Source organism: Crinia signifera, chromosome 6 (genome assembly GCF_055691185.1).
Source record: "Crinia signifera chromosome 6, ASM5569118v1, whole genome shotgun sequence".
In the NCBI taxonomy this organism is placed as follows: domain Eukaryota; kingdom Metazoa; phylum Chordata; class Amphibia; order Anura; family Myobatrachidae; genus Crinia; species Crinia signifera.
In genome coordinates, this window is record NC_139222.1 from 115,225,647 (window position 1) to 115,250,471 (window position 24,825).

Genomic DNA, 24,825 nt, shown 5'->3' on the forward strand with positions numbered 1-24,825 from the left:
GGGATTGAGATCTGGTGACTGCGCTAGCCACTCCATTACAGACAGAATATCAGCTGCCTGCTTCTTCCCTAAATAGTTCTTACATAATTTGGAGGTGTGCTTTGGGTCATTTTCCTGTTGGAAGATTGGCTCCAATTAAGCGCTGTCCACAGGGTATGTCATGGCATTGCAAAATGGAGTGATAGCCTTCCTTATTCAAAATCCCCTTTACCTTGTACAAATTTCCCACATTACCTCCACCATGCTTGACAGGTGGTGTCAGGCACTCTTCCAGCATCTTTTACTTGTTCTGCATCTCACAAAAGTTATTTTGTGTTCTCCGAACACCTCAAACTTCAATTTGTCTGTCCATAACACATTTTTCCAATCTTCCTCTGTCCAATGTCATATTATTCTTTTCCTTTTATTGGCCAGTCTCAGATAGGGCTTTTTCTTTGTCACTGTACCTATAAGGCCAGCATCCCAGAGTCGCTTCTTCACTGTAGACATTTACACTGGCGTCTTACAGGTACCATGTAATGAAGCTGCTATTTGAGGACCTGTGAGGCATCTATTTCTCAAACTAGAGACCCTAATGTTCTTGTATTCTTGCTCAGTTGTGCATAAGTTAATATAATCTTCGTTGAAAAAAATTTGATTTTAAAAAAAAAATAAGGACCCCAAACTTTTGAATGGTAGTGTATATAAATAACAAAGTATTGTATTATTTTATTTTCCAGGAATGCATCTATTGTAAAGAGCGCAGAGTGTTTTGGGAAGCACACTGTGAGTTATGAGGATGCGGACACCCGTGATCATATTGTTGAGATACTGAGAGGCGAGCGGAAAGAGCCAGTGTATGTATTACATTATTGTACAGCTGGGTTCCCTTGAAGGGAATGTGCTGCCTGGGAGCTGAATATGATTCATGTAGCAATCAGTACCCTGAGATCATTAGCTAATTTCTTGCCTAACTGTCCATTGCTGTCCCCAATGTGTGTAGACACTAGGTGATCTTTATTATTCAGGTTTTTAGTTTATTTCCAATTTAATTATTTTTAGCTATACGACTTTGTGCTTATGAGAATGTTCATATGATAACTTTGGTTACCATCTACTAGAGGGTAGAGGATACCTCATTTATAAGTCCAACAATTCTATTTACCATGAAAAGTAAAATTGTTAGTCTTCACCCCTTAAAACTCTCCATTCCTATCCCTTGGAAATCCACATCTGCTGTTTAATTTCACTACTCACTACGATGGAGTCTTTCTCACCTCCTGATTCTGTAGTATTTCCAACACAACACCCTTTTCTTAAGCCTCTTTTTACCACGTTCTCCCGCTTGGCGCTTCCCTGCTCTGCAGATAGGTGTGTGCCAGCGGGCCGATTTCACCCGTTCCGCCAAAATCGGGTAAATCAGGCCCAAATCGCATAGTGTAGGGGAACTAAAAGTGCACTCCTCGTAACGGTCATTTTTCAAACACAGGTGATTGGCTCGTACGTTATCTTCTATTTTACCACCACTTTATCACTTTACCAGGCTTAATACATCTGTCCCATTGTTCCCAAATTATATTTGTTGCAGCTAGATATGACATTCATCATGCACTTTAGTATCTGCTTAATACATTTAGCATTTAAAATTGCATTATAGAAAATTAATATAAAAATATCAATGTCAGCTAATATCAATCTTTGTCTTCTGTTGCTAACAGTTTTGGGAAGTACCTGCCTAAGGGGGATTCAATTGTTTTGCACACCTGATCACTTCTTCTCCCAATCTAAACTGATGGGACAATATTCATTTGGTTGTTGTTTTTCGCACAAGTTGCACCCAAATAGACCATGCTCAGCCAAGTAAAGCTGCTAAACCATCTACAGTCCTGGTTGGCGCACCGCACCCATACCAGGGATTTTCTCTGATTTCTACCTCACAAGGCTGCAATAGTGCTCATCAGCAGAAACAACTAAATAGCTGCCAATGGGTATGCAATATTGCTGTGGGCAGCAGAAGATATTGAATCACCCCCACATAGACAATAGCTCAATAGGACGAGTTTTCACACTGATAAAGCTAGATTTTTTTAATATAGTATTTGTATTGCTGAATAAATGATTCTATTGTCCTTTTACTAGGATGCTAAAGAATATGCTGCCAAAACACTTGCGAGCAAATGCTGGACCTGAAGCTAAAATTGCCCACAGACTTCAAACAGGTAATGTCAAGACCAGAAACCTTGGGTGCGACATAGATTGGCTGTAGCAGCTTCATGAGCAAGGGAATAAATCAATATTTGCCCATATGCAGAGTTGCACACATCTTTGTGTCTTCACAAGACAGAAGGGCTTGTTGTGCCTCCCCAACCCAATCACTTGGTTTGATAATCATCAGTGCCAACTTGTACTTGCTGCTAACAAAGCTTTCCTTCCACACTATATTTAATTTAAATATATTTTGCACGCGGGTGCTCTGCACTCAAAGGAACAACCTAATATGCCATCCGATCTTGCAGGCAGTACCATCTCATTTTAATGGTGTAGCAAAATGGCATTTACACTAAAGGCCTGTACTCTTGAGCTTTACATTATCATTGTGCTCTTTATGCAGAGTACTCAGAGAAACCAGAAGACACCCAGAAGTATGCCTTTTTCCGTAATTTAACCCTGAAACTACAGCAGCTCTCGTTTAGTAACAACTCAAGCCAGGTGACAGAGTGGTGGTTGATTCAGGAGTGGAACCCAGCCTGCAGCCCTCATGGATGTAGCCAGAATATTGAACTTGTTATATACAATGATAAAGCCAGCCCTCAGAGCCTGGGATTTCTAGCTGGATATGGGTAAGAGTCTTTAGTTTTCCACCATGCAACTACGGTGACATACTCATCGTGGCTCAGGTGCAGCCGCACCGATAGCCCTGGCACAAGTAGTTGTACCTCAACTCAGTACACCAGGAAGTAATATTTTATGTATATTGTAAACGTAATGGCCACGGGTGCAACCAAGACACATCTGCGTGCATATTGTGGCAAACCAATCAAACCTGCGCTTAGTCACAGCCACCATGAGCATGGCTATATCTGTATGATGCCATAAAATACTAGAATGCTTCATTAAACAGGGCAAACTGGCCCATAATGCACAGACTCTCTCAAAATCAATAAAGACCCATACACACTGGACAACTTTGAGCTAAATGCTGCTCAAAACAGCAAGTATGAGCATCTTTCAGCTCAAAGCCGCCCAGTGTGTATGCCCCGGCGATGAGTGTGGCTGCGCACTCCCGCATAATAGCTGGGAAAGCCGCTCATCTGCTGGAGCGGTTTTGAGGATGGCTTTGCATAGCTCTGCACTATACAAAGCCGTCCTCTCCCCTCCATCAGCGCCACTCAGGGGGAAAACCGCTCAGTGTGTATGCACTGAGCAGCTTTCCCCCCCCAGCGATGAACGCTATCGCCTCTGTCCATACACGCTGGGCATAGTCGGCCAGTGTGCATGGACCTTAATGCTGTTTTTCTACCCATTTACAGATGATGTAAAATGGTTATAAACTTTTACTACTTCCCAGTGATAATATTTACTTAGGCCAAAATTCTTCCCTCATCATGTGCAGAGCAGAACAGACATGTCTATTGGTGTGCACACATGATGAGATGTGCTAGGTGTTTATTTGAGCTATACAATGGCCCTTATTCTGGTTCACTTGCAAAGGCAAATTCCTTCTCAAATGGACAAAACCATGTGCACTGCAGGTGGGGCAGATGTAACATGTGCAGGGAGAATTACATTTGGGTGGGGTTTTACTTCAAAGTGAGATCTATATTGCAGTGTAAAAATAAAGCAGACAGTATTTACCCTGCACAGAAACAAAATTACTCACCCAATTTTTATTCTCTCTGCATGTTACATCTGCCCCCCTGCAGTGCATATGTTTGTGTCCATTCAGAATTTGCCTTTGCGAATGAACCAGAATAAGGGCCATTGGGTGCTGTGAAATGTGCTCTTTATACACTGTGCTGTATGAACTACATAAGATTTGGCTAGAATACAATATGTAATAGTACATAGCGCATGCGATTTCCTATATAGGTTGCGATTTCAACTAGACAGAATGCGACATAGTACAAAAACTCTTGCCTGCACATACTATTTTGCCTTGTGATAGGGACAACATGGGAGCACACATCGCAAGGCAAAACAAACACAGATCCAGTTAAACTAGATGCGATATGAACTGAAAACTTCAAATCGAATCGCACCCTGTGTGGGCACCTGATCAATGCCACACGTACATTCATTCTTCTTAATAGACTTCTTTTCCTTGACTTTGCAGCATCGTGGGTCTCTACATGTCTGTTGTTCTGGTAATTGGAAAATTCATCAGAGAATTTTTTAATGGTATCTCACGCTCAATCATGTTCGAAGAGTTGCCCTGCGTTGATCGGATTTTAAAGCTCTGTACAGACATCTTTCTGGTTCGAGAGACTGGAGACTTAGACTTGGAAGAACAATTGTTTGCTAAATTAATCTTCCTCTATCGGTCTCCTGAGACAATGATCAAATGGACAAGGGAAAAGCATGATGAGTGATATTCTTACATAAACATAAAAGCAATCCTGGCAGCTTAGTAACTGTAGATTCTAGATGTGAGCAGATCTTCAGACTACTGCAGTGGCACGTCATACTGGTATACACAAGATGTTTCTTTCAAGGATGATGCAGAAATGCAAAAAATTAGCCTGCAACACCTAAACCAGTGGATGTTACAGTGTTGTAACAAAGATAGCGCAGATCTGCTCTATCACTTCCAGCACAGATTGCAGCAGTCTTTTAAAAATCTAGTATTTAGCATTATCAAAGCATGGAGAGACAGTGCTTTATCTCTCTCTACTGCTAACTCTCCTTTACAGGCTGTGTTGGAATAATGAAAGGTGTTGATTGATTAGTGCTCAATTGTGCTCTACTTTCCCTCTCTCTCCATGCTTTTATAAATGTTCCCTCTAGATAGGTTTAAATGTGATTAATCAGGATAAAGTAAGTTGGACCTGTAACTTACACACTGCAGAAGCAGTCATTTCAAAGGATGAAGCCATTCATGAGACTGTAGCCTGTGCAGTTACTAGGAAACACTAGTCAGAGTGCCGGTTCCTGGAAAACGTAAAGTTGCATTTCTCTGAAAATACGTTTAACCCACAAAATGGCTGCATGCACGGTGTGTAACTACGGAGCTCTTCAATGTTCTTTAGTCCTAGAAGATGAACATTTTTCAGAGACATTAGCAAATTTCAAGGAGAGAGAGTCAGAGCCAAGTTTAAGCCAAAACATGTATGCAAAGAGTTTTAATAAAAGTAGGAACGTCAATGCAGAAGAGGAGAGTTTGTGCAGGTACATGAACGGAAGGAAGCCTTTCTCCAAGATACAATGGATAATAACTATTGCCTTTATAGCTCCATGTTAATTACTCCAGAGGAAAAGCATCTGTGAGAAAGAATGAGAGAGACTATTTGTGTAAATTGTATTAAATTCAGCAAGGAAATTCCATCACCAGGCAATTCCATTAAAGAGCATCAGTATTATGATGTGAGCAGCTCAGATAGCCTGGAGGATCCCTGGAGGATCTCTGTGCATAACCCCCATCCTTCAGAGTGGTCCAAGAGACAGGGGTCAAACGAGACGTCTCCTTTTGGAGTCCCTGTCAGGAGTTTCTATCCCATCATCCTCCCCCAGAGGAGAAACCAGGTTTAGCAGCGGATCCTCAGAGGCACGGCCAAACAATGAGAGCAGAAGCGCCACTCCGAAGCCAGTGGCCCTCTCACCCTGCAGGAAAACACATGGTATTAAAGGCGTAGTAATGTAATAGAACGGCCTAATAACATGGACATTTTATAACTGTATCCAGTGGCTAGAGCTGAGCAAACAAGCTTTTCCTAATTGTATAAAGGCTTGGGAGAAAAATAGGAGAATGCCAGAAACGCAAAACAATGTATTTACCACCCACTTTTTTGTACATAATAAACTTGTGTATATGTTTGCATTTCCCCCATCGTACAGTTATTCATAGGAAGGACACCGATTCTCTGCACACCGGAGTAGTCTTGGTATACATGGGCTACATTCTGGTCTGCCTTGCCCTAAACACTGGCGACATGTGTATGTAATTCTCTAGCATTAACCTTTAAAAATCTAAGGGAAACGTGTAGAACTATAGTTTTATTGCTTGTATATCAATAGAAAAAGGAGATATTACACAAATAAACCGAATATTACACAGCAGCAATAAATAAAATGAAGGTCGAGAGAACAATAAACAATTTCTTAGCATGTAGGTGACAAATACTGACCACATGAGAAGGAGCTGCAATGTCCACATGAATCCAGACCCCTGGCCAATCAAAACCAATGTGAGATGCAATAAAGAGCCCTGCACAGGAACTCAGGGCATTCTCCCGATCCTGTAGAGATCACAGAACACAAGACATAAGGGTGTTACACAAATAATTAAAGCACACATCAGTTTCTACAAAAGAAACCCATACAAAAGACATCATTATGAAATTAAGCATTTACTAAAGCAAAATGACAAGTTGATGGATATATAATAAGTTCCAGTTAGGAGATTGCTGGAATGCATGCGAGTTGTGGTGTACGTCTCATCTGGAAGCACGCTAAATAGACTCCAGTGAGCCTCATAAAAATGTGTGATATCTAAGAACAGCCAGCATTCAACTACGTAGTGCATGTGCAATATGAAACAGCCGCTCAGTGGGAGCCATTTCCGAACGTTATTAGGCAGCTTAGAATTCCATTAAATATTTTTTTATTATTATTATTATTTAAAATGCACAATATTGCCACTTACTGCCACAGAGTTTTTCATATCAGCCACAGCGGAGGAGAACTCATTAAAGTGAAGCTCTGGGCAGTATACAAGTGGCTGTACCAAGTCTCCACACTTCCTTCCAGCTTTCACACAGGCCGCCTCCCATTCCTCATTATTAGTCAGTACTGCAGCATGGTATTTCCCAGTTGCGATGGGCTGAAAGAAACGTAAACGGTTCAGAATATAAGCTCTATTGTCACTCAACCTCAGAGTGAATCAGCCCCAGCAATGGACCATTAGAACCAAACAACTAAAGATTACATAAAGCAGGGGTTATACAGATGGGAACCCATAGGCAAGGATATCAATCAGACCTGGGCTCCAGTCAAGGTTGCAATATCCAAAATAATATCTGCATTTAGATCCTTGCAAGCATAGGACACACCATCCGCCAGGACAAGCCTTCCCTCTGCGTCAGTGTTGTTTATTTCAACCGTTCTAGACAAAGAGAGGGAAGAGATGCTTGTAATGTTGCCCACACAAAGCATTTTTTTGTCATCAGCACAGGAACAATGACTTATTTTGGTTTGTTGGTTTACCAGTATTGAAAGCGGACCATTACACTTCTGTACCTTTCTCTGAATTCATTGGGGTTAAGCGGGCATGTGATACGGGATGCAGTTAATTTACATAGTCAAAATCACGACAGTCACAGTACCAACCCCCATTGACCAACGGTGAAAAAACCGACACGGTTAAAATACAGACAATTAAAATGTTGAATAGTCAAAAAAGAAGACACAAGTTTTTCATATTTTCTTTGAAAATTACTTGTTCATACTTTTCATTCCAGTGGATGTCGTGGGGGTCAAATACCTTTTGACCCATCAACATTTTAAATGTCTGCTTTTTAATTGACAGTATTTTGGCCATCGGCCAATAGTGGTCAGTATTTTGACTGTAGGTAAATCATGAACCCTGTGATACAGTCTCCTTCTTTACACTTGTGCTAAGCTATTTTAAGTATTTTTATACTGTTATGCAAGGATGTCTATCCTGAAGGGAAATCCACACGAAAGCACTGACATAAAAAAACTGAACATATGAAATAAGTGGGTTGTACATCATGTCCCCCAAAGGATTCATACAAAAAGTTTTTAACTTAAAGTAAAGTGAAGTATAAAAATCAAGTTCTCTTTGCTTAGTAGCACCATTTGTTAAAGCAGGGGTGGGGAACCTCTTTTGTGCCAAGGGCCATTTGTATGGGGAAAAAAACCTTCAGGGGCCATATGTAAAAATTTCTCTTACAAATTGTCCTGCTGCAGTCATCCAACTCTCTGGCAGCTGCCGCTGAATAGGACTGACAGTCTCCGGCTGCTGTTGATTAAGAGGAATCCCGTTAGAACTACTGACCTCTCGCGAGAATTCCCCTGTACTTGACTCCCGGCAAAGCCACCATGCGGGTGGGCAGGCCACTCAGACCGGCTACGAGGGCCGCATATGGCCCCTGGGCCTGAGGTTCCCCACCCCTGTGTTAAAGGCATACAGGACAAAGTCATATTTAAAGGAGTCCTGCATCCTGTCCACAAATACGGAGGGCCCTCACTACATCCAAGGAACCCTGCTCCAGAGAAGAGCATCAGCTTTCTCGAGCCATCCACCATTCTCTGAAATGTCTGAGGACAAGTTACTGCCCCCAGGGGTGAGCAGGAGCCTGTCCTGGATTAAAAAAAGGGGGGCTCAGTTGTTGCTCTAGTTGTGGATAGACACATTTCAGCTTGCCACCTCAGGAGGCTTTGAGCTGAAATGTGCGAACACTTAGCTGTCTGGGCATTCAAACAACATTTTGTGTTATACCCATTAGATTAGACAGGTTTAGCAGTTCAAAATGGCTAAGCCCCTGCAGGTTGGGCACAACATGCGCAAAAAGAAAAGTAGTGAATATTGTCCGGTGGTCTCCAATCACTTTAGTTTATAAAAAAAAAATAATAATTTGGAGTTACATAATCTGAGGCTGTACCCTCATCCAACTCCACATTGCTGGAAGCTCACAGGGCAGTCTGCCATACACAATTTCTGTAGCAGTCAATTCAAAAATTTAACTGAAAATGTAATGTAAGCTTACGTTAAAAAACCCTGATCTTGCAGGCACGCTGGGAAAACAAAATCCACGTCGGATGGGGAATTTATAAACAGAAATTATGCAGCTTTGCACACCATGGCCCAGTGTCACCCATGGGAAAACAGAAACTAAAGTCATCACAAATGATGACCGACCTCTTCCTCCTCCAGAACTTAAAAAGGATAACAAAACTGTATGTAATGAATAATTCTGATCTTTGCTACTTAAATAAATGTACATTATTTACATGGTCTACATGCAATTGTTCCCACAGATGCAAAGCATACATGGCATTTTAGTGGGCACAAATACATAAAGCAATACCCAGGTAAGAGGTTTTAAAAATGGATTAACCCCACAGAGAAACAATAAAATGGTACTCTTACTTTCCAGAGTACAGTAAGTGGATGTCATCTGGTCGGGTAGCATTTGGTCCAACAGAGTTCTCTGCTAAGCAGAACAGGGCGTGAAGGTTGTCTTTAAAACCCTGAAATTGGGAAACAAAAGCGGCAAGCTCACTGCAGTTTAAACTAAGAGAGATGTAATTCAGGAGCAGAAAATCGGAAGAGTGCACTAATGCTTAGTACACACAGTCTGAGTCTGACTTTCTATTTGATTTGGACTATATAGTCAAAATCAAATAGAGAATTAGTCAGAATTCCACAGCGTTACCCGCATTCGACCCAGATGCACAGCCTCGGGACCAAAAGCATAAATAGACTGTGCAGGTAAGTCTGGTCTGCCAGATCAATGCAGCATGGTCCCGCCGATAGTTAATCATTATCGGCAGCTGCCACATAGTACCGGGTACACACCTTAAGTCTTATTGCACACAGTGGATGCAGGCATACTGGGAGATCATAAAGATCATGGCAGGTGTTCAATTAGTTCAGTAATACCATTCAGGTGCATGAAAAGGAGGGGAACCCATGGATTGTTACATACTGGGAGATCAACCCGTTTTTGAGACTGTAGAATAGGATCTAGGAAACTGTGACCTCAATGAGGCACAGGGTTCAGTCACTGGTATGTTTTAATTGGTTCCAAAAATCTCTCAATACAGGGTTAAAAAAACTAAAACTAAACCAAAACACAGCCAAACATTTAGCAACAAGAATTTAAAGGATGATATGAATTTAAAATTAAATGGAAAATTCCATCAGTAGTGCAACATCATATAGAATGTTCAAGATATAATTGCATCCCTTTACTACTGTATACTGTACAAGTGGTTCTGTGGTCTTAGCACTCTCCTGAGGAGAAACTAGTGAAGGACAGGGCTTTGTGATCTCCCATACCAAAATAAGCTTATTTGGACTGCCTGGAAGCAGCTGTCCGCTCCTGTCACTCATAACATCTCCCTGCAATAGTATTAACACCAAAGACCGACATTACAACAGGAATGAGGACACAAGTAGTAGTGCCATAAGATTTTCTTTGTTATTAAGTCTTGTACAAAATATTATACGGTTATTACAAAAGGGACAGCTTGAATGCCTCAAAAATGGGTTTCCATCAGTAGTGGGTTATCCGTTTTTTTCCTAAATTCTATAAACTGGAGAGATTTCTTCTCATAAAATCAGTGTGCCCTGGTGCTTTCCGGAACAGAATATGAAAAATTATATATATATATCTTGCGGCAAAAAGGCGCCACTCGGAGACTTGATGAATTTTCAAAGCTTTATTGCATCATCATGCAATAAATCTTTGAAAACGAATCAAGTCTCCGAGTGGCGCCTTTTTGCTGCAAGTTGTATATCTGGATGTTGTCCTGGGAAGGCACCGTAGCAAGCTGCATGTATCGTATTTAGTGGAGTGCCGGAGTCTTCTTTCTGTATATATGCAATATGATATTGCACTCGTTATGGAATGGTCCATTTCACTTTAAACAGTCTGATACATTGTTACATGTTCTTTCTATAGTTGTTACCAATAACATAACCGCTTTAGTTATGCATTTTTACATGATCTATATCAAATTGTACTATTTGTAATATGTTATGGAGAGATTTTGTCCCCTATTGCCAGATAAGGTATATAATAACAACAGCAAGAAAACAATCCTCATGGTGTCACCAGTACTGGAACTAGTCACTGACCATTACTTTAACTATGTTATATGGCTAGCAACCAATGTGCTCTTTCTTGTATTTAAAAAAAAAAAAAAAAAAAAGTGAGCCAGTCACCATTTCAGATCTACTGGTCAAATAACAAAAACTAAATTAACAGCTTCTAAACACATCCTTATAAAAAATAAATTCAATGTATAAATATTTCTTTATACAGTGCTGCAATAAACAGCTGTTTGGGAAAAAACACAGTAATTAAACAACAGTTTGATTTGAGAGTTCTAGAACAGAAGTGCTCAACCCCAGGCAATGACGCTGGAGAATTGATATCACTTTACGGACTAGGATTTGCTATGGTTTAAGATACATTCAATGCATTATGTACAGCTCTAATGGAGAAGGCATTAGAAATAATTCAGTTTTTTTAAGATTTTCAAATAACCTGTTTTACTGCAGCCTTAAATGCTCCCAAGACTGCAGCTGCTCCGCCACAATCTCTCTTCATACCTGGCATTGCGGTCTGTTACAAAAAAAACAAATAAATTCGTGAAAACATATACGCTTAATATCTTACTATTTTTCATATAGGAATCAGCATAAACATTACAGAATGCAGCAAACAAGCCATTACACAACTCAGTCATTTCTCTAGATCACAAGTACATTTGGGATAATGGATCAGCACACAAAATGGCTGCCTCCACTGTGCATACACAAAGAGATACAATTTAACATGAAAATGACCATTTCTCTAAATGGTGACAAATATAAGCAATGCCTATTCACAGAGAGTCCAGTGTTCATTCTAGCATGCTGCATCTTTCAAAACCCATGCAGTTCCTCCTCCTTGCCTAGGGTCTCGCGCTCTGCTGTGGTACTTCTAGCAAAGGTCTGTTCTGCATATCAGTGCCAAAATACAGACCACACTGCTAAAAGCACCACAACAGAGAGTGAAACTGCACCGGTTTTGATAGATGCTGGGTGCTAGAATGAACGCCAGAAGTCTTTACTCATGAAGAGGGCACAGCCACATGATAGCATAAATCCATGAGGAATCCTGGTGGCAGTATTACGCAGACCCAGCACCATTGTGGAATGTTACCTCTAGATCTACATTAGCAATAATTTTTCCTTTAATGAATATGCTTTTTGGTTGCAGATTCAAAGTCTAAAGTCAAAGTCTAATACACCTTGGGAGGAAATTCACCTTTTCAGTCATGTGCTGGAACTTCTAACATACCTTTCCCTTAATGCTTAATCCTCCTGTATCATATACAATGCCTTTGCCAACCCAGGCAATGGTTTGAGTGGCACCTTCTGGAGTATGACTTAATATGACCAGGGCAGGTGGGTGTTCTGCTGCTTTGCCCACACCATATATTCCTAAAAAACAAAACCACAATTAGATTTTGACATGCTAATCACGAAGAGGGACATAAAACCTGTATAAAAACAATGAAAGCTGTTCTATTAAGAAAACAATAGAACAGACAGATATGTCCTACAGCTTTGGTGCAGTCACGCCAAGCAAACTCTTGGCATACCAGGTGGTGTGAGAATCTTCTACGATTACACGTCTCTTTCTGAGAAAAAGGTCTTAGTTGCAATGTAAGTAGACCGTACAAGGAGATGGATTTGATAAAATGACACTTGCACTGTATATCTGAGTGTCACCAAGTCTATGACTGTACACAAAATGCTACAATGTAGCAGCCACAGCTATGTCTCCCAATACAAGTTCTGTTCTACGCCACACAGAGATATAACAAGATAAATTATATAAAAGTGAAATATATAAATCAGCAGTCTCCTCGTGTGTTCTCGCCACATTGTGCTGCAACCAAGACCAAGTTTGTCAAATAAATAAATTCCTGACATTAGCAGTTAGCACAGGTGTGCAGGACCTGGTGGCTAAAGGCCCCCATACACTATGCGATTTTGGGACGATTTCATCCGATTTCGGCACTTTGTGTGATATCTGATCCGATCCGATGCGCGGTCCCGTGCACATCGGACCGGATCAGGGAGGACGGACGGTCAGTACATACGATCACGTCCGACCTCCCTGTATGCATATGCCTGCCCACCTGACAGGCATATGCATGCAGACACCGGGGGAGCAGTGGGTCCCTGAGTGCTAAGCTGGCGGCGCCGGGGAGTGCTAAGCTGGCAGCGCCGGGGAGTGCTGACCTGGCCGGGCGGTGAGGATCATAGATATCAGCACAGCACGCAGCGGCGGGTATTACATTTTAAAATTCCTGTCAAATGACTAGCTGTTCTCCGATTGGCTGAGCTCTCAGCCAGCCAATCAGAGAACGGACAGTCATTTGACAGGTATTTTAAAATCTAATACCCGCCACTGCGCGTCCCGTCCTGCAGCGCTGCTGTGCTGATATCTATGATCATCACCGCCCGGCCAGGTCAGCACTCCCTGGCGCCGCCAGCTTAGCACTCAGGGACCCGCTGCCCGCCCCACTGCTCCCCCTGATAAGAGCACCGCCGCCACCTGCACCCCGACATGTGATAAATCGCTTGCGATTTATCACGTCAAATTTGGCTCATCAAGTGCCAAATTGTGTGTGAGCCTCCCGGGGAGCTCCCGGGCGGCTCACATGAGAATTGGGTCCGACTTGTCCTAAGGAAAAGTCGGCCTAATGTATGGGGGCCTTTACTCGTGGCAGGCATCTGGTGCTTCACGGCAGGTCGAGACGTATGAGCACAAATCTGTACTTTGGAGGGATCACTAAACCTCAAAAATGAACATTTGTTTGTTCAGTTTTACCCTGAACGTGTAATGCCCCTTTCAGACCGCACTTTAAAAACGGTATATTGCCGTTTTTTTACCGTTTTAAAACGGTAATGTGTGCGGTCTGAAAGGTGCAGGACCACTTAACCGGTTAGAAAAAAACGTTTTTTCTAACCGGTTAAAATGCAGGGTCCTACCCGTTTCAGAACCGGTATTTTAGGCTCAAAATCGGTTCTGAAACGGTATTTAGGACCCAGCCAATGAGCTGGGTCCTAAATTCAGCACAGTGAATACTTAATGAGCGCTCATTAAGTATTCACAGCACTGGAGCCCCCCCCCGCGCGTGTCGACACCCCCCGCGCGCGTGTCGACGCCCCCGTGTCGACTTACCCCGTGCCGGTATCTCCGTTGTGGTTCCCGGCACTGCAGCTCAGTATGCTCGGAAAGCACTTATGAAAAAAGTGTCTTTCAGAAAATGGCTGCCCCCATACGAGTTTTTTTAAACAGGGTTTCCTATGGGGCAGCCATTTTCTGGAAGACACTTTTTTCATAAGTGCTTTCCGAGCATATTGAGCTGCAGTGCCGGGATCCACAACGGAGGTACCGGCACGGGGTAAGTCGACACAAGGGGGGGGGGGGGGGGGGGGCGCGTCGACACGCGCGGGGGGGGCGTCGACATGCTCTCGGTCGACACGCGCGAGGGGGGGGGAGCTGCACGGAGGGGAGGGCTGAAGGCTGCACTGGCTTTGACCCTGTATTTGGAAAGTTTCCAAAAACGGGTCTGCCAGTGTGAAAAAATCGGCACTTAAACGGTAATATACCGTTTAAGTGCTGCGGTGTGAAAGGGGTTTTATCTGGCAGACCCGTTTTTGGAAACGTTTCCAAATACAGGGTCAAAGCCAGTTATGCGGTCTGAAAGCAGCATAAGAGGCCTGTTTTGTACAGCAGCACACTAGGAGAAAATGAGCATACGTGGAACAGGAATACACAAGAGAGTAGCATGTGCATATGTGAAAGAAGAGTAGGCTCACAGCAGGTAAGCTAATGTGTTATTTTCCTTTAGTTATGAAGCTGGCTACAAGTGTAATTTATTTGAAGCCCTTACTTGTCTAACAATTCCTTGGAAATCCATTCCCCAAATGCCACACATTTTGCTCTGCTTATCCACCTTGCTATGTGGGAACCCTGGAATAGAAGATAAATGCACTACTCCAAAAGTGGTCGCTATTGCTGCAGGTGTTAAGGCCCCCATACATTAGTCTGACCTGATTGTTCCGGCAGCTCCTGGGAGGGGGTCACACATGATTAGGCACTTTATGTGCCAAGTTTTGCATGTGATAAATGCAAAATCTCTTGCCGATTGGCCGAGAGAGGTCTCAACCAATCAGTGACTTCCCATTCATTTGCATGGGCTATTATATTTTTTTAATAAAAGCCTAACTACCTCTACCAGAATAACATACTGTACAACACCTTTACACTGCCAATAGGACATTACCATACAGGAATGCAGGTGTGAAGACAGCCACAACATCTTGCACTCTAGTTCTAAGGTGGCAGCTTTTACTAGCCTGAGTCAAACAGTCTCTCTCACCACTACCTTTCTCTTCCACAACAGGAGAAAAATCAGGAAGGCCATTTCAAGCCCTTTAGCTGGATTCTCCCGCCAACAAAATACACCACAGAATCTAGTGAACTCACCCTAAGACAACATACAAATAGCTGAAAAACAGATTTCATTTTGTTAATTCTACTCTTCCACACTGATAAATCAGAGTCCTGCATTACAGGTCAGCAATAAGTCAAACACAATTTTATAATTGATGGGTATTTATTATCCCACAGAGTAGTGACAGACTTTATTGCTCCTCTTGTTAATGTTCTATCCTGTTTAAATGTCCAAAGTCCCTTATTAAAGATCAGGCAGAAAGCCTAAGAACTATATAATAAATATTTCTATTCCTTTTTTCCAACTGAACAAAGCTGATAACATATCTGGTGGCTTCAGCTGAACAGAGTTCTAAGTAAACAATCAACACATTTGTGCAAATGGACTATTAAATCCAAGATCATTCCAATACTCTCTTTTGTATATAATGACTTGTTTCTAAAGGCCCCCATACACTAGGGCGACTTGTCCTTAGGACAAGTCGCCCCCGACTTCCCCCTGAGCTTCCCCGGCTGCTCCCCGGGGGAGCTTGATTAGATTGGCACTTGATGTGCCATTTTTTACATGTGATAAATCGTCTCGATTTATCACATGTAAAAAACCCGGGGAGCAGGGGGGGGGCTACAGAGGTGGGAGCAGGGGGGCTGGGGACGCTGCGGGGGACAGCGTCTGTGCTGCGAGGCGGTAGAGGGAGCAGGGGGGGCAGCGTCTGTGCTGCGAGGCGGTGGAGGGAGCAGGGGGGGCTGGGGACGCTGCGGGGGACACAGGCGGCATAAAGCCGGGCAGGGGGAGCCGGCCGGGAGCTGTCAGTAATGAATAAAAAAAAAAAAGCCCATACAATGAATGGGCAGCCTGTGATTGGCTGCTGAGCGCTCTCTCAGCCAATTGCTGACTGGCTGAGAGAGCGCTCAGCCAATCACAGGCCGCCCATTCATTGTATGGGCTTTTTTTTTTTATTCATTACTGACAGCTCCCGGCCGGCTCCCCCTGCCCGGCTCTATGCCGCCTGTGTCCCCCGCAGCGTCCCCAGCCCCCCCTGCTCCCTCCACCGCCGCGACGCCCCACTAGGTCCCAAGTCGGGTGGTCGGACGTGCAGCAGGTCCGACCACCCGACGCAGATCCGATGCGCACGGGACCGCGCATCGGATCTGAGGGGACATCAAAACTAGCCGATTTTGGTCCGATTTCGGCCAGATCCGACTGATCTGGCTGAAATCTGACCAAAATCGGCTAGTGTATGGGGGCCTTAACACAAGAACATCAATCCCATTGCTACTACTTCTGTATCCACCACAGAATTCAGATTTTTATATTACATATTTCTATCTATCTCAACAAACTTATAGTTTATATTAACCATTGCTATCAAAACAAGTCTTACATTGAAATGCAATGGCAAAGGATTGCCCAGCTATTTCCTACCTGACTGCTTGTTTTCCCTGGCAGTATATCAGAAAGCACAGACACCATTAACATTATAGTGGTTTACTGATCACAGCCGAGTCACCAGCATTAAATGGAGTTTTGGAATAAGTGTTTTCTGTATGTTGGTGGTAAATGGAGGCATGCTTACCACCAAATCCTCTCTCTTTCAAGTCCTCTCGAATAATCTGTGGAGTGATTCCAAGTTCCTTTCCTACAGCGGAAATCTCCTGCAAAACCAATGTTAAAAATCTAAATTCAAGCATTCAATATGGAGAACAAAAGTCATTTTGCACACTGAACCAGTATGTGCCAGACGGGATACAGTCGCTAGGTTGATACTATGAAGGTCGTTAGACAGTAGGTCGACACGGCTAAGGTCAACAGGGTTGGAAGGTCGACGGTCAAAAGGTCAACATGAGTTTTCATATTTTTTTCCCCCCAAAACAGGCGGTATTTCATACCCTGCCATCTACTAGGGCGTGGAGTCAAAATATAATGGTGCGTGGAGTGCAGCAAGGCACCGTGCCCAAAGCAAGGCAAGCCAGGGGACACTGTACACTGATACGGTGTCCATGTCGACACGTTAAAAATCAGGACAAGAAAAGAAAACCCATGAAAAACTCATGTCGACCTTTTGACTGGCTTCCTTCCCATTGTCGACCTTCTAACCTTAGCCCTATCGACCCTATGACCCACACCCAGTCAGACGACCACTGAAATGAATGACCCTTTTGAATGTTTTTTTCCTAAATCAGTGGAATAAGCAGAAAGAGCGAATCACACAGCAGTCCTCCTGTAGGAGCAGAATCTTAGGGAACGTTTCCTACCTGTCTGTGCATGACAACCCACACACAGATCAAACCATTATATCTATACAGCAGGCATTCCCAACCACGGTCCTAAAGGCACACCAAAAGTGTAGGTTTTCTAGATATCCAGGCTTGCGCACAGGTGACTTAATTAGTATCTGAGGGATTCTGATTAAACCATCTGTGCTGAAGACTGGATATCACTTAAGGTGCGTACACACAGGGGCAATTATAGCAAATATCGCTGGGAATATGGTCGCTGAGCGACCATATTGCCAGTGACTGGAGTGTGCACCAGCGATAAATCACCAGGTGCACGCTCCCATTTTCATACCCCGAATGGTTGCTGGTTGGCGGAGCATGCTCCTCCGACCAGCGACTTCCACTTCCTCTTCTCCCGGCAGTGTGATTTTCATCTGTGACCATCTCTGGTCACTGATGAAAACAGGACACTGAGCAATATAATTGTTGAGCAATATATTGTCAGCGAACATATTGCCCAGTGTGTACACACCTTAAAACCTGCACCGTTGGTGTGCCTTGAGGAACGTAGTTGGGAATGCCTGCTATACAGGACATATTTATAACTGAGTTATTTTACAATCAAATAATGTGTAAATAGTACTTTCAAAAACAGAAACTGACTGTGAATGGAGTTGCATCTGTATGAAATACTTTACACATTATTATTATCCTCCTTTATATATATGGTGCCACAAGGGTTCCAAAGCGCCCAATTGCAAAGTACATAAACAAATCAGCAAAACAGGAAAACAGTGACTTATTCTACAGTTGAATACAAGTACATAAACATAGTTGTATCAGCAGACCACAATGAAATAAGTATCAGGGTGGCAGAAAAACGCAGAATTTGGTGTCATCTTAAATGGTTTAGGTAAGAGAAGGAAAAGAGGGCCCTGCTCATGAGAGCTTACATTGTAAAGGGGAGGGGCATGCAGATAAGTGACACAGATAGGGTAGACGGGTGGGAGAGTAAAGGGAGAAAAGGTCAGAGATTCAATTGGGAGAGATGTTGGGGAGGGCTTTATAAGTGAGAAGCTTGCAATGGGTTCTGAAAGGGGCCAGTAAAGGGCTTGTAAGGAAGGGGAGGTGGACATGTATTTGGTGATGAATTTGAGCTGGACTGTAGCATTGGGGATAGATTGGAGAGTAGAGAGGCATTTGTCAGGGATGCCATATAGGACATACTTCTAAACTGATGTATAGTCCTTGTTATTCTGAAAATAGATTACTAGAATGCAGAAATGTGTATTAAGGACTAACCTCAATGAAGTGGTCTGTGTTCATCTCGTTGCATGGAGTATCCACAATACGAGCTGCCAACCTTACGCCATCAGTCACACTTTCCAGGCACTGGAATGGGAGAAAACGTGACTAATTGAGCCTAATCCACAGGGTGCCGGACGACTCACCGACAGTCAGAATCCCGACTGCTCCCTCGTGGGGGTCCACGACTCCCATAGAGGGAGAATAAAATAGGTGACGAGCCACTGTGCCCGCAGGGGGCTTTGTTGTGCTCCCCCCGCTGTGCAGTCTGGATTACGACATCAGGCTAATGACTGTCGGAATACTGACCGTCGGTGTGTTATACCACACCCAATCCACACAAGACAAAATAAAGATAACACTTGGTACTTGTGTATTATCTGGGCGCCCGACTTTTTCATTGCACGAGTGTACAATTTGAATGTTGCATCGCATGCCTTTACTAGTGGCATGCGATGCGACGCGATTATACCCGATATTACATTGTACAGGCACCCAGATGCCTGATTCCGATGTTAAACGCATCCGCTTGCCACGCGTCCGGCTCGGTGGCTCGCCACACTATATAAAATTAACTCCACACCGACGTGGATAGTGGGGGTATGGAAAGGTTGGAGGACGCGTACCGCTCGCCACGCTGCGGGTTGGCGTTGATACTGGGGTGGCGTTAACAATGGGGGAGGCATTTCACATAGTAATCACCCATCAGGGTGGGTGTACAATTAAAAATCGAGTCGGGGGGGGGGGGGGGGGGGGGGGGGCATTTAACATTGTAATCAGGCATCAGGGTGCCTGTACAATGTAATATCGGGTATAATCGCGTCGCATGCCACTAGTTAAGGCATGCGATGCGACATAAAAATTGTACACTCCTCCCGGGAAAGGCTCAAAATCGGGTACAATCGCATCGCATGCCTGTACTAGTGGCATGCGATGCGATATATCGGGCACCAAGATAATACACAAGTACCTAACACTTCATACTACCTTCAGGGTTACTTCCATAGGTCCATTATTCTGTCCAATCAGCAAGAATTCTACTGTAACGCTCTTTTTATCGGCACGACGGCAGGCAGTAGAGCGTCGAGTAAACAGCGGGAAGGCTCGAGAAATGGCACAGGCGCTGGCAAAGACTTCTGAGCGTTCACACACCATCTATGGGAGATCAAGTTCCAAACGGTATGACACAATGTAATGTTTTCATTGCCAGCATGATAAATCTACAACTAATGTAAAAGATACATTAGTTTTTCATAATTATTTCTAAAGTTAGATTACCAGTCTCACATTTCATTATATATTTCCTGCAAGTAGTACTACTACCCATACTGCACAGAACCCCCTATACCACAGGTCAGGGTATGGATGTCTATAAATACAAGTTCCAGACAGGATATATAAAGAAAGACATTAGAGCATTTCTTTAGGAAGCAGTATGAAATCCCGGCGTTCAAAATCCCGACGCCGGAATCCCGACAAGGAGGGGGACGTGAATCGCCCCCCGCCCCCCCGGCGGGCTCGCTGCGCTCGCCACGCAGCGGGCCCGGTGCCTCGCTACGCTCGGCACACTAATTTATTCTCCCTCCAGGGGTGTCGTGGACACCCCAGGAGGGAGAAAGTGCCGGGATTTCGGCGGTTGGGATTCTGAACGCCGGGATCCCGACCGCAGGGATTTAAACTGCATCCCTTTCTTTATATTACCAAATTACACATTTTACTCATTGTAAATTTATTAATTTTAACAGAGGGCAGATTAATGAAGTCACCATGAAATCCACGATAATAAAACAATAACATGTTCATCACAAGTAAGACAGCTGTGTCACACCAAATACACCTTATAACAACCCTAATTCATTGACAACTTACTAGTATACATCGAGTTGCTCCAGGAGGGAGGCAGTTCCGTACCAGTCGTGTGAGGAAACAGGCAGCGGAAGGGCTGTTGTGTCGGCTGACGCGAGAAGGAAGAGCTGCTACTGTAGCCAGATTCAAGTACAGCGGACAGCTGTCTGTGGGATTTGGGCTTAAGGAGCCAAGAGCACCCTTCCATACCTGGGGTGAGCAGATGCAAACAACACAAACTTTATAAAAGTAGAACAATCAGACCAACATCAGGGATATCCTATTATCCCTGATAAAACATTGGGCGCAAACAAGAACAGCATAAAAAGTTGATATACTTGTGCTTATATGTTTATTGCCTGTATCTCAATTGTACAAAACAGATCAGCAATATAGATGGCTGCCTGAGTTTTTTTATAGGCATTCATTTGGTAGGACTTAGCCATCCCACATGAGTGCCAGGACCCATGGTTTTACTGGTAACACATTGCCAGGACATCATACTGCCTCTTGCGGCTTGCCTTCACCCAGCTGTCCACATGATGTATAACAAAATGTGTTCATCAGATTCTCATAAATCCATTGTATTCGCTTTCAGCAGTGAGCAGGGGTCAGCATAGGCCAGTGGTGTCAAACGCATAGCGCTCCAGCTGTTGTGGAACTACACGTCCCAGCATACCCTGCCACAGTTTTATCAATTCATTATATAAAATCTGTGGCAGGGCATGCTGGGACATGTAGGTCCACAATAGCTGCAGGCCATGAGTTTGACACCACTGGCATAGGCACTCAACTAGGCTGCAACTTTGCAGCAAGCTGTTATACACTGGGACAGATGCACCAAGCTTCAAAAAGTGGAGAGTGCTAATGCACCAGTCAATCAGCTCCCAACTGCGATGTTACAAGCTGGGTTGAAAAATTAAGCTGGTTGGCTGGTACTTTAACAATCCCACACTTTTCTAGGCTTAGAACATTTGGCCCACTGCGTGTTTGAGACCTTCTATCATAGCTAGCATTAACTTTTCCAGAAATGTGTACTAGAGTAGCTGTCTGTGGGGCAGTATTATGTAGACTAGCATTTTCTCCACATGCACAAGAGGCAGCCTTGGGCGCTCATGACCCCATTGCTGGTTGTCCTTCCTCGAGTCATTACTAAACACTGCATACTGGGAACACTGTGCAAATAATGCCATTTTGTAGATGTTCAGATCCAATTATTCAGCCATCACAATCTGGCACTTGTCAAAGGCCTCCATACACTACTCCAACGTAGTGCACGCCATGCAGCCTAGCGAGTGATACCTATTCAACTCTCCACCAGGCTTCCCGGCGTATGGATTGAATACAATACACCAGTGGTCGAAGTGGGGCGGTATACGGGGGTATGGCATACCCCCACTTTAATCTGAAGATAAAAAAAAAAAGTTTTTTTTCCCCCTCAGGATGCTCTCTGATCACTCAGCAGCGCATATTGTGCTTTTGTAATACCCCTGTACAACGGGGCAGTCTGGCAGGGGACGTTGATGGACAGGGGGGTGTCCGAAGGTGCGCACTATATTCACTCTTTACTTTTCCATACCCCCACTTCAAAATTTCCATACCCCCACTTCAAAATTTCCACTTCGACCACTGCAATACACCATATGCAATCCTTTTGCATATGATGTATCGTATGCAACCCCTACAGCGATCTCTGGATCCGATCCGCACAGGATCCTGCATTGGATCTAATCAGATGTCAAACACATCCGATTTGGACACTTTTCACCCACTTGGACAAGTACCATATTGTGGTTCAGAACATTAGGCCATATACACTATAGGCAAGGTGGCTCGCCCCATGTGCCACAGGTTACTATGCCAAATAGATGATCACGTGAGTAATAGCGGTAGCAGCCCCATGCTCTGACCGCAAGCCTATCCCTACCCATGGCAGGGGCCACTGGAATGAGACAATCAGTGCTGTGCATGTCCCCTCCCCTGCCAGTGGTATTCATATAATGGCTGATCGGGGCAAAAGGACAACTACAGCAAAAGCACAGCACACCTGCTCGGGGCCACAGCAAGCCGCTCTCGGCGCTGTATCAGCGGCCTGCCCTCCAGTGGATGTAGCCGCACAGCGCTGCGGGAGCGCCATTATAGCGGAACTCGGATAACCTGCTCGGAGGGCAAGGGACTCCGCTGCGTTATTGCGATGCCCTGCAACAGCTGCGGCCTGCAGGACGTCTCCTCACCTCCTCAGTGACCCGGGGCTGCAGCTTCCCTCTCACGCTGCTCCAGGGAACCCGCTGCAGGTTAGGTAGTTGCCCCAGGATGAGCACGGGCCTGGTTTGGGGGTCGCCATCCCCAGCGCTCGCTTTAAAATCCAGCCGCACATTGGCCATGACAGGAGGATCGCTGCCCGTCCTCACAGTCACACAGTGCACCACAACACAACTTTGCTGCCAGTGCCACCAGCCCAGCGGCAGCGCAACCAATCACATCACGACCAGTGCCCGCCTCCGACCTGACGTCTTAGCCACGCCCATCTCCCTATCAGCAATAGTTAGGACTCGGAGCCGCCGGGCTATTATGCGTCCAATCCATACGCAGACTGAACATCGATCTTTCAGCCCAGGTTTAGAAATAGAAATGGGCAGAGGGACTCACTAAAGGTGCGTACACATGTACAGATTTTTCTGTCTGATCTGTCTAGTAGGAACAAAACCTAGAAATGTATGGGAGCATGTGACATACAAAAATTTCCACCCAAATGCAGGAAAACAGAAAAAAATATCTGCTTTGATAAATTTGTTATATCAGAGTGATTTAGACAATTTGTCTGACTGATCACTGTCTGTTTTCAGGTGTTTGGGAACAATTTTTTGAATGTCATTTGCTCCCATACATTTCCATGTTTTTGTTCCCACCAGATAGATCAGACAGAAAAATCTGTATGTGTGTACGCACCATAAAGAGAGCACTCAATGAAAAGATCCGGTCCTTTTTGGTGTCTCGCTTGCTCACTTTACGTGGGTGGGCACCTACAGAAAAGGCTGCACACAGGCTTCCTTCTCTCTTAAAACTCCACTGGCGGACTCCAGTCAATGTAGGCCAGCAGGACGCAGGACTTCAGCCATCCTCCCCATCTTCATGCACATTTTACGGATTCGGTATGAAATCCCAACGGTTAAAATCCCGACAGGGTCAAAATCCCGAATGGGTCATAATACCGTCAAGGACAAAATCCCGACATTTAAAATCCCGACAGGGTTAAAATCCTGACAGGGTTAAAATACAGACATATAGAATGTACAGGTGAAACAGTCAACATGACTTTCCGTCGACAGGTTGCGAGGTCGACATGGGTTTTTTCACTGTTTTTTTTTACCCAAATGTCGACACAGTCGACATGGACACAGTTGGAAGTGAACCGCAGCCGCTCGCAATGCTTCGGGCACGGTTATTCTCCCACCACGCCCTAGTGGATGGTAGGGCATGAAATACCGCCTGTCAGCACATGTCGGGTCAAAAAACACTGAAGAAACCCATGTCGTCCTTGCAACCTGCCGACGAAAAGTCATGTTGACTGTTTCACCTGTACATTCTATATGTCGGTATTTTGACCCTGTCGGGATTTTAAATGTCGGGATTTTGTCCTTGTCGGTATTATGACCCATTCAGGATTTTGACTGCATCCCCATTTTACATCTGCCCCCCTGCAGTGCACATGGTTTTGTCCATCTAAGAAGGATTTTGTCAGAAAGAGTGAACAAGAATAAGGCCCATAATACCTATAGTAGAAGTGCCGATCACACATAATACCCACAGCAGTAGTGCAACTTAAACACTTAATGTTCACTGTAGTAGAGCTGCTTACACACTTACCCCCTTGAGTGCTGGGTTTTCCTGGGGCAGGTTTGTCCTGTCCTAGAAATACTCACCACCCATGCTGGGGCTGTTTCTGGCCGCTCTGTACTCAAGGAAGTTCAGAGCAGCTCGGGGGGGATGGGGCTCTGGAGTTTGTGTGTTCAGGCACACATACATAAACGCCCGAGGGCTCCCCATCGGCTTT

General features: G+C 44.3%; 2 protein-coding genes across 2 annotated transcripts in view; one reads left to right on the forward strand and one right to left on the reverse strand.

Annotated features, from left to right (window-relative positions):
* The window catches only part of LOC146009634 (piezo-type mechanosensitive ion channel component 2-like), an 87,740-nt gene extending 82,167 nt beyond the window's left edge, over positions 1-5,573 (forward strand). The window contains exons 50-53 of the mRNA XM_083150085.1: positions 720-836; positions 2,119-2,198; positions 2,591-2,819; positions 4,313-5,573. Coding sequence (XP_083006211.1) covers positions 720-836; positions 2,119-2,198; positions 2,591-2,819; positions 4,313-4,568 — 682 coding nt within the window. The 3' untranslated portion in view covers positions 4,569-5,573. The remainder of the gene's footprint in view (positions 1-719; positions 837-2,118; positions 2,199-2,590; positions 2,820-4,312) is intronic.
* NPEPL1 (aminopeptidase like 1) lies at positions 5,290-23,255 on the reverse strand. The gene is made up of 12 exons (XM_083146861.1): positions 23,006-23,255; positions 20,796-20,981; positions 19,914-20,081; positions 18,924-19,013; positions 16,979-17,057; positions 12,231-12,373; positions 11,433-11,510; positions 9,308-9,408; positions 7,174-7,297; positions 6,839-7,015; positions 6,321-6,431; positions 5,290-5,796 (listed from the first exon to the last, which is right to left on the reverse strand). Exons 1-12 carry the CDS (start codon positions 23,153-23,155, stop codon positions 5,644-5,646), a joined length of 1,560 nt encoding a protein of 519 aa, XP_083002987.1. The 5' UTR covers positions 23,156-23,255; the 3' UTR covers positions 5,290-5,643.
* Positions 23,256-24,825: the final 1,570 nt, after the last annotated feature.

Excerpts from the sequence above, each read along its gene's own strand:
- NPEPL1 (XM_083146861.1), bottom strand. The coding sequence starts at position 23,155 with ATGGCCAATGTGCGGCTGGATTTTAAAGCGAGCGCTGGGGATGGCGAC. Across the intron at positions 17,058-18,923 it reads ACACAGACCACTTCATTGAG|GAGATTTCCGCTGTAGGAAA; the intron begins GTTAGTCCTTAA and ends TTGGTTTTGCAG. Across the intron at positions 6,432-6,838 it reads ATATGAAAAACTCTGTGGCA|GATCGGGAGAATGCCCTGAG; the intron begins GTAAGTGGCAAT and ends TGATCTCTACAG.